Raw genomic sequence first — 9,286 nt, forward strand, 5'->3', positions numbered from 1 at the left:
TGCAGATTGCCAGGTCGGAAACCTTCCCCCAGCTCACAGGGACCGCGTCAAAGCAGCGGTCCGGTTCCCAGCCGAACACCCGCAGGGAGTCGGCGGCGCCGCTGTACAGACAGTCGCCATCTGGGCTGAAACATATGCACCTGAACACGCGGGGGGGGTCAGAGGTCAGAGGTCACACCACGTTCCGCGTCAGGCTCAAGGCAGGAAACGTACCGGATCGGAGCCGTGTTTCCTTCCATAGAGCCAACCATCGTAAACTTCTCCAGATCCCACAGCTTGATGGTCCTGCAGACACAAAAGCCCGTCCTCAACCAATCAGAGGACAGAGAACCACCCCCAGTGGGTGGAGCAACGGTTCAGCAGCGCCACGGCATGAAGACGATCATTCCTGAGCCTGTCAGGTGTGGACTGGTTTCAGAAAGCCCAGAATCCTTCCAGGTCCGCACAGACACACGCACACACACGCGCACACGCACACGCACACACACACACACACACACACACACACACACACACACACGCACACACACACGCACACACACACCACACACACACACACACACACACACACACACACACACACACACACGCGTTGCTTACCTGTCGGCGCTTCCTGAGGCCAGCAGGTACTCCGTGGGGTGAAACTGGACGATGCCGACGGACGCCGTGTGAGATGTGAACTCTGTGAGCATCTTCCCCTGGATCAGATCCCACAGCTGACGAAGAGGAGAGACGACACGTCAAATGAACTGGACCAGAACTGGACCAGAACTGGACCAGAACTGGGAGCGGCTCCGAGGTCAGCTCCCCCCAAACCGGGCCGAAGCAGCTGTGACCAGAGGGAGTGATCTCACACACCACACTCCAGTGAGTCTAATCTCTGGTGTGTGTGTGTGTGTGTGTGCGTGTCATCTGCTCTCTAACCCCGCCTAGTGGCGATGCATGGAAGCTACACCCGAGAGGAAGAAGCCTCCCGACCGATCCTACAAACAAGCAGCCGTCCAGCAGCCAGCTGATAAATAACGCCGCCGCTAATCTGACCACACGGAACCTCCTCAAGCACGTCCGCGGACCCGAACACGGACCGGTTCTCAGCCGGTTCTCCGTCTCAGAGGTCGGTACCTTAACGGTGCCGTCGTCCCCGGCTGAAGCCAGCCACCGCCCGTCGGGACTGAAGGCCACGCTCCTCACGGCCTGGGTGTGACCCTGCAACAGGAAGCGGCCCGAGGCTTCACCGAGAGGAGCCGTAGCAACATGCTAATTAGCAGCTAAAACGGTCGGCAGCCTTACCGTGTACCTGAACACACACCCCTTCCTCCGGACGTCCCAAAGCTGAGGGGGGGGAAACAAAATCACACGTGAGTGGCTCACACACACACACACACACACACACACACACACACACACACACACACACACACGCACACACGCGCACACACCTTGATTCTGGTGTCCATGGAGCCTGAGGCTAGGAAGTCTCTGTATGGATGGAAACCCAGACTGGTGATGTTGGCTTTGTGTCCCATCAGATTCCTCAGAACTGGTGGAAACAGGAAGCAGGTCGTCACGCTAACATCAGAGTGACACACACACACACACACACACACACACACTGAGTCTCACTCTTAGCAGCCTCCATGTCCCAGACCCGTATTGATCCAGACTGTGAACCGGTGACGATCTGGTCCTCCGGCACGTTGAACTGGACGCACTCCACTGGGTTCTTGTGACCAGTAAAACTCTGGGACACACGCACACACACACGCACACACACGCACACACACACACGCACGCACACACACGCACACACACACACACACACTCACTTTAATCCAGCAGGCAGCGCCACCTCTGAGGCGTGGTTGGACTTCGCCTTACCATGATGCAGTTGGGCTTGTTGACGGCCCACAGGTTGACCCTGCAGTCCTCCCCCCCCGTGACCAGCAGGCGGCCGGAGCTTTTCCCCAGAGCCAAGCAGGACACGCTGCTGGAGTGAGCCCCGAACTCCTCTGGACGGCAACACAGGAGGGACAAATTTAGAGTGCTGGGCTTTTCTATTCTACAGCTGTCATTCGTTATCTCGCCTCACAGTCAAAGACGAAGACGAAGACGATTCCTCACTGTCATCATGGAATAACATGATGCACCCTCACCCTTCCTGCCAGTTCACATCCAATAATCACACCTGACCCAGCTGCTATTCCTAAAGCCGGATCAATGAACCGATCACCAGGGGGAACGGGATCAATGCTGCATTCGCCGTCCATTTATTTGTCGTGAAACATGGAGAAAGGCAACGAGCCAATGACAGGCCAGATTCAGAGCAGATCTATTTCTATGGGAGAAACTCAAATCGGACTCACGCAGTCGCCATGAGATGTTGGCGGCGCGGGCGGCGGGGGCGGTGGGGGCGGTGGGGGCGGTGGCCATACTGGTCCGACTGGGAGACTGGCTGCTTGGTCTGGACTGACTGGATGACTGTCCGGATCGCTGAGGACAGACATGAGAATCCGGTTCCTGCATCAAAACAGAAACATGAACATTTTCTCATCCAGACAGTCAACATGAGAAAACCAGACGTGCCGTCCTCGAAGCAACGTTTCCAATACTTTTCTCTTTAATGCTGAAAACAACAAACACAAGGAACAAAGCAGATTTGAAGCAGTTGCGTTCCAGCGCCGCCTCCTGGTTTGTTCTGGAACCAGCATCGAACCATCGAACGCTAACCGTGAGATAGCTAGTTAGCTTTAGAAACACCACTAAGCTAATAACAACAAATTAATTAACGCTTTAAAAGTAAAACGACGAGCAGGCTACTAACAGGTAATCTGACTGAGTTATATCAGATACTTAAATTTAGGGATTGCAGCTTAAAGTCACGCCCGGTGACGTAGATTCCGTAAACAACTCAGGCTAGTTAGCTAGTACTTAACTTCAGGGCTTGTTAGCTTAGCCGCTTGGGGCTAATCGCTGCGTCAGAAACGACGACACGTCGCGTTTACCTTCCGCCGAATCCTCCGGACTCTCGGGAGGTGAGAGATTTAGCTGCTTATTCCGGGATGTCCCACTAGCTTCAGTCCGTGTGTGGAGGAGCTGCGCCGTGGCTTAGCAACTGACAAGCAACCGACTTCCGGTGACGTCACAACTTTTAAAGCTCTTTGGCGATGTTTATGCTTCAGTAAAAAAAAAAAAAAAAAAAAAAAACTTTACGTTTCGGGCTCTGATTATTTTCACAAAGTTTTACATTCACAAATCCAAATTCCAGAACAAAAAACGTTGCTTTTATTGAACTATTAATTATTAACTCAAAATAATAAAAACCTTCACACTTAACGTTTTCTCATTGACATGCTTTCTAATTTTCCCAATATGATAAACATAGCAGGAACAAACTACTTCAACTCGTATAAAATATATAATTATAATTTATAAGATTTAGAGCTGAAGAAAAATGACTTTACTTTCCTGAACATAATAGCAGCAGAAATAAAAGAAATATAATAATTATTTATTTAAATGTAAAGAAGTTGTATTTTTTTGTCCCCAAAACACCTTGTTGCATTTAGTGCACAACGCTTTTATGGCCCTCATGTGACCCCATTAAAAACCTGTCCTGGGATTCGGATCACACTGGCCTCATTATTAATCTGATAGTTATTTTAGGAAAACTAGATTTCAATGCTTAATTCAGGATCCAAATCAGATGCCGGCTCCAGTAAGTGGTCAAACAAGACTTCCGCTTTCATGTAACACGTAGCAACCGTTTCATCTTATTTTACATTTTGTACTGCATCACTGAGACTTCTAACAATACTGTGAACTCGACGTTAAAACGATACATCAGTCGACTTAGCTGGCCTCTTTACGCCCTTTTATGGCAATGAATAAACAAACACATGACTGATCATCGAATACCGTTTATCGCTGATCAATAAACACCAGTTTGGCACCCTAACCCTTCCTCGTGAATCTGAAAGGGTTAAATAAGCCCGGTTCTGTTAGCGTAGCATTAAGGTAGGAAACACACCTGCACAGGTTAAATCCACCAACTCCAGATAATCAATTAAACATCACAGCGGGTCAACATGAACAGTTTTAGGTTTATTAAAAAGACTACAAAAAAAAGATGCAGATTATGGATCAATCATCTCACTCCTGTTCTTACAACTACAGGTCAAAGGTCACCAGTGGTTTCCTCCCTTAGGACAACAGCAGGAGGATCAACATTGACAGGCCGTCCTCGCATTGCTAGCGTCTGATTGGATAACTCCGTATCAGTGGAGTATCCTGATTGGATAAGAGGAACGTCACACAGCAAACGAATCTCAAACTTCTGAGGAAAAAAATAAAGAATGATGAGCTTAGAAAACAAAAAAAAGTCAAACTTAAATATTTGAGCATATATTATAATCAAGCACAGCTTCATCTCGTGTTATAAAATAAAGTTTAAAGTGCAGCTATAAAAGAAATACTGTGATTGGACAGCGGATCGTGTTCAGAGATAAGCCGGTCCTTTAAAAGTCCTTCATCACAGCAAGAAGATTAAATCCAAACGTTCGTCCTCAGCTGGAGAGTCAGACTCGTGTCTTCACAAAAACGTTCCCAGAAGCCTTTGCTCCGTCCTCTCACTGCCGTCGGCGGATGAGGACGTGGCGTCCCGCAGGGAGACGCCTCGGGGTGCTGAGAGACACCCCGAGTCGTCTCAGGCCGTCAACTTCAGTCGTCCTGCGGAGACAAACAGGACCGTCGCTCAGCAGTCATGTGACCCACCTCACCGCTGCCAACCAATGAGGAGCAGGCGCCGAATCCCGCCGGCCATCCTCCGACTGAGCCGTCCCCCCAGCGCCACCATCAGGTGAATGCTGGTCCAGCACATGCTAAATTAATTCATCCAAGATACAAGTGAAATTTGTCGGCCACTTTAAAGCATTTCTTTGTGACTACACAAAACACAAAGCGTCGTGGGCTCTCCAGCCCTGCTCGCCGTCTTACAGGCGCACGCAGGGAAGTTCTGTGGTTACAGGTGAGCGGCGTTAGATGGGGGGGGGGGGGGCACTTACATGCCACTTCCATCAACAAACACCCTACCTACCTGCCCACCGTCCCCAGCCAATGGGCTGGCTCTGTCTACCTGTCTGTCTGCAAACCAACCAATCAGACCACAGAATGAGGACAGACCGACGTCAGGTGATAAACGTCCTGATGGTGGCACCGTTACGCTCTGATACACACACACACAGTAGATATTTACAGTGTGTGTTTATACACAGTGTTGGTACTCGTACCTGTGGACAGCTGGGACTGGGATCTCCTGCGGGAGCTGCTGGTAGTTCTGGAGGCAGAGGAGAGGGAGGAGCCGGCGCTGCTGGCTCTGGAGATAGGGAGGGCGGCAGGGGTCACCGGGGGGGAGTCCAGCTGAGGAGAGGTCAAAGGTCAAGAAACGATTCACCTCAACAGAATGATTGTGTGTGTGTGCGTGCGTGCGCGCGCATGTGCACGTTCATCACCTCGACGCTGTCGTGAGTCGGCGAGGAAGAGGTGGACGAGTTCTCGTGTCTCCGACTGGACGAGGAAGACGAGGAGAGCTCGACGCTGCGAACACGCTGAGCAAACTTCAGCGAGCAGACTGACTCGCTCATGTTGCTAGGCAACGGAGACACCTGCAGACAAAACTTAAGGCGTAAATGGCAGGTTTACCTGATGTGGAACGGAGCGTTCTTTCTGATTCGTTGCTGGAACATCTGTTAACGCCCGTCCTGGGCAACCTGATGACACGCCGGTGACACGCCTGCAGCACGCCTGCAGCACGCCGGTAGCACGCCGGTAACACGGCGGTAGCACGGCGGCTCCTGGTCTCACCTGCACCATCATGAGGGTCTTGCTGTCTCCGCTCAGGGAGTCCTGCAGCAGGTACGTGAGGCGCGAGTTCCTGAAGGGGACGTGGGCGTGCCTGCTGCGTAGGGCGTTGATGACATCACCGAGCGCCGACAGAGATTTGTTGATGCACTGAGCCTCCCGGAGGCGGCTGCCCTCCGCGCCCGACTTGCCGATCCTCTCGGAGCCGGCTAGGTCGACCAGGTTCAGCTTCCCTGCAGCGGAACACAAACGGGTCCAACAACGGTCCGCGGGGGGCGCGGCTCAGGGGCGGGGTCCGGACCCCCGGCTGTCCTACCTTGGGTGCGGCTTCCCGTGGCGGAGTTGAATCCCGATACGGTGATGATGAGCAGAGCGTGCGATCGGGAGCTGTGCTCGTTCAGGTTGGTGCAGGCCGTCGCTCGGTTCATGTGACCCGCCTCAAACACCTGCCGACAGGTGGACAGAGTCCATTTAAAGGGACAGTTCAACGTTTCATCTTCATCTTAGTGAGTCACGCATTCCTGCTTTAATCCTCGCAGCATTAGCGCCTTCAGCTAGCATTATGCTAAGTAGCCGTCGACCGACCGTCAGCGCTTTCTGGTGTTTAACGACGTCTCAGAGACATTTTCGACTGCAGGTGTTTTACACTGAAAGGACAGCAGGAAATCCTCACCCTGTTGATGTCCTCGGGGTTCTGGACGGGGACCTCCTTCAGGTTGGGGACGTACAGCTGTCCACTGCCATCGGGGTTCATCTTGATGTCCAGCTTGTCGCTGGTGTTGTCCCCCAGCAGGCTCCTGATGAACGGCAGAGACGTTCAGCCTGGAGACTAAACTCAGGGCTCAGAGGAGCCGCCGCGCATCGAGTCACAAACAGCAACTGTCCAGTTAGCGTTAGCCTCGATGCGTTAGCATAGCATGTTAGCAGTGATTGCTGATGAAGCCAACATTAACGTCTTGCTACTAACATTAGCAGGATGCTACATTAGCGTCATGCTACTAACATTAGCATGACGCTACATTAGCGTCTCAGCTGAACTAATAAACACATTAAATCCAGCTAAGAGGCCTCCGCTGATCGGAACAGACCAATCAGCTGAGGTTTGGCTGCTCTCTGTCTGATGTTGCATCATCCCCCCGATGACCTCCGACCCGGGACGCGTTTCCTACCGCAGCGTCTCGTTGTAGATCTCCACCATGCTGACGGAGATCCTGTAGTCCCAGTCCGGGGCCTTCTCCGTCACCTCGGAGAACAGCAGGCGCAGCGCCCTCTGGTTGATGCCGGGGTCGTCCTCCACGCCCTGAACGCCAAAAACACCGACGCCGGTTACCCCAGAGCAAGAAAGAGAGTCCCCGGAATCGACCGGGATGAACCGGGATCTCTGCCGACCTCCATGGTGTAGGTTTTCCCCGAGCCGGTCTGTCCGTAGGCGAAGATGCAGACGTTGAAGCCGTCGATACAGGAAGTGACCAGAGACCGCACCTCCTGAAACACCTGAGGAAGGAACCGAAGGGTCAGACGGCACCTCCGTGTCGGATCGACGGCTGTCCGGGCCGCTACCTCTTCCTGCGCGGCCTGCGGTGGGAAGACTTTGTCCAGCTCGAAGGTCACGACCTTCCCCTTGTTGGCGAGGTGGAGGACGGCGTCGTCGTCCGAGTCGAAGCTCAGCACGGTCTTGGCGTCGGCGGAGTCCTGCTCCTCCCGACTGACGGGCCGCACGCGACAGAAAACGCGGATGTTGCCTGGGAAACGGAACGCTCTCTGTTGTGATTCCCGGTCGGATCGCCCGACGCATCCGACCGGGGCCCGTCACCCACCTTTGAGTCGGACCAGCTCGTCGTGGCACTTCTTCCTCAGGTTCATCTCCCGCCTGTATTTACGCAGCAGCTCCTGATTGGTGCTGCTCACCTCGCCGATCACCTGGGAGATCTGACGAGGAGTAAAACGACCTTTAGGGGGGGCTGAGGAGTCGGACACGGACCTCCTGCTCACCTCCCGCTTGGCCTCGGCGATGGCTTTGTCCAGCAGGAAGGGGAAGTCCTGCACCTGCCTCTTCAGACAGTTGTAGTCGCAGGTGAGAGTCCGGAGCGCCGGCTGGAGGCCCAGCAGGTTCAGACGCACGCCTGAAACGCAACGGCAGACGCTGAGCCGGGCCCAGACAGGAAGCAGGAAGCAGGAAGCAGGAAGCGGGAAGCAGGAAGCGGCCTCTGACCCGCCAGGTTCTCGTGGACCGCCTTCATCTCGCTCTCCGCTCTGACGAACGCCTCCTCGATCACGCGGTTCTTCTCCTCCTCCAGGTTCTGCATCTCGGCCTCCAGCTGGGCCTGGGCCCGCTCCATCTCTCCTTCGTAGACCCGGATCTGGAGGGGGGGGGGGGGGGGCAGGATGAGACGGGACCAGGAGGGGGAGCAGGTCCGGGCGTTCCTGCCGGCGTACCTGCGTCCTCAGCTGGGCGCAGCTCCTCTGGGAGTCGTGCAGCTGCGCCTCCAGCTCCCTGAGGAGCGGCCTCTGCGCCGACAGCTGCTCCTGCAGGCCGGCGTTCTTCACCTGCAGCTCAGCCAGAGCTTTGTGGGCGTTGGCGGACTCCACCTCCACCGTGTGGGTCACATACTGAAGGACGGCGGGGGGGGGAGGAGTTACAGTCAGGAGCAGAAGCGCCTCCTCACGGCCGCACCTGTCTCACCTTCACCCGGGGGGGCGTCGCCGCCTGCCTGGCGAGCTCCTCCTCACACTCCTGCAGTCGGAGGCTGAGCGTTTCCTCCGCCTCCCCCCGCCTCTGCCACGCCTCCTCCCCCCGCCTCCGGCCTTTGTCCAGCTCCCGCTTGGCCTCCTCCAGCTGCCGGTGGAGACTCTCCACCCTGGAGGTTTTTGCCAGCAGCTCTCGCTCCAGCTCGGCGAGCCGCCGCTCCCTCTGCCGGGCCTGGTTCTCCCAGCGAGACTCCTCCCACCGCGAGGACTCCGCCTCCTGCAGGGCGTGGATGGGAGGAGAGGTTTCACGTGAGAACAAACAGAGCCGGCAAAACACGCCGGGATTGATCACAAAGGGACGCCACGCCTGCGTGCCCGTGCCCGTGCGCCTGCGTGGCCGTGCGCCTGCGTGCCCGTGCCCGTGCGCCTGCGTGCCCGTGCGCCTGCGTGCCCGTGCCCGTGCGCCTGGCTGCATCTGCACCTGGCTGTGGGGGCGGGGCCTCCCGCTGCAGCTCTCTGCAGCATCGAGAGGCTCCGAGCTCCTGCATGACTTCAGCTCCTGCTTCAGACGCTGGTTCTCCACCAGCAGCAGCTCCAGCTGCTTCTCCAGGTCTGTCGCCCCCTACAGGACGGGAAGACACAGATGCTAAGCCTTTCTCCTCGGCCCTGTGTGTGTGTGTGTGTGTGCGTGTTGATCCTCAGGAATGTGGTCCAGCAGGGCCTCACCAGCTCAGAGCGAAGT

At 55.2% G+C, this 9,286-nt stretch overlaps 2 protein-coding genes across 3 annotated transcripts in view; both read right to left on the bottom strand.

Moving 5' to 3' along the window:
- Positions 1-3,136, bottom strand: part of katnb1 (katanin p80 (WD repeat containing) subunit B 1) — a 6,798-nt gene extending 3,662 nt beyond the window's left edge. The window contains exons 1-10 of one of the 2 annotated variants that reach the window (XM_068738666.1): positions 3,003-3,136; positions 2,364-2,517; positions 1,879-2,009; positions 1,624-1,741; positions 1,440-1,540; positions 1,291-1,332; positions 1,123-1,206; positions 601-716; positions 214-285; positions 1-140 (exon numbers count right to left, since the gene is read on the bottom strand). The exon at positions 1-140 is cut by the window's left edge and continues 11 nt beyond it. In XM_068738666.1, the coding sequence (XP_068594767.1) occupies positions 1-140; positions 214-285; positions 601-716; positions 1,123-1,206; positions 1,291-1,332; positions 1,440-1,540; positions 1,624-1,741; positions 1,879-2,009; positions 2,364-2,430 (871 nt within the window). In that variant the 5' untranslated portion in view covers positions 2,431-2,517; positions 3,003-3,136. The remainder of the gene's footprint in view (positions 141-213; positions 286-600; positions 717-1,122; positions 1,207-1,290; positions 1,333-1,439; positions 1,541-1,623; positions 1,742-1,878; positions 2,010-2,363; positions 2,518-3,002) is intronic. The other variant, XM_068738673.1, reaches the window with a different exon arrangement.
- Positions 3,137-4,716: 1,580 nt separating this feature from the next.
- The window catches only part of LOC137895111 (kinesin-like protein KIFC3), a 7,609-nt gene continuing 3,039 nt past the window's right edge, over positions 4,717-9,286 (bottom strand). Inside the window, exons 4-20 of the mRNA XM_068740600.1 lie at positions 9,271-9,286; positions 9,026-9,166; positions 8,540-8,821; positions 8,254-8,466; positions 8,069-8,216; positions 7,849-7,979; positions 7,674-7,785; positions 7,417-7,598; positions 7,246-7,350; positions 7,026-7,156; positions 6,530-6,653; positions 6,173-6,302; positions 5,860-6,089; positions 5,508-5,660; positions 5,286-5,415; positions 5,093-5,139; positions 4,717-4,725 (exon numbers count right to left, since the gene is read on the bottom strand). Of these exons, the coding sequence (XP_068596701.1) occupies positions 4,717-4,725; positions 5,093-5,139; positions 5,286-5,415; positions 5,508-5,660; positions 5,860-6,089; positions 6,173-6,302; positions 6,530-6,653; positions 7,026-7,156; positions 7,246-7,350; positions 7,417-7,598; positions 7,674-7,785; positions 7,849-7,979; positions 8,069-8,216; positions 8,254-8,466; positions 8,540-8,821; positions 9,026-9,166; positions 9,271-9,286 (2,284 nt within the window). The remainder of the gene's footprint in view (positions 4,726-5,092; positions 5,140-5,285; positions 5,416-5,507; positions 5,661-5,859; positions 6,090-6,172; positions 6,303-6,529; positions 6,654-7,025; positions 7,157-7,245; positions 7,351-7,416; positions 7,599-7,673; positions 7,786-7,848; positions 7,980-8,068; positions 8,217-8,253; positions 8,467-8,539; positions 8,822-9,025; positions 9,167-9,270) is intronic.

Source organism: Brachionichthys hirsutus, chromosome 1, assembly GCF_040956055.1.
Source record: "Brachionichthys hirsutus isolate HB-005 chromosome 1, CSIRO-AGI_Bhir_v1, whole genome shotgun sequence".
Classification (NCBI taxonomy): domain Eukaryota; kingdom Metazoa; phylum Chordata; class Actinopteri; order Lophiiformes; family Brachionichthyidae; genus Brachionichthys; species Brachionichthys hirsutus.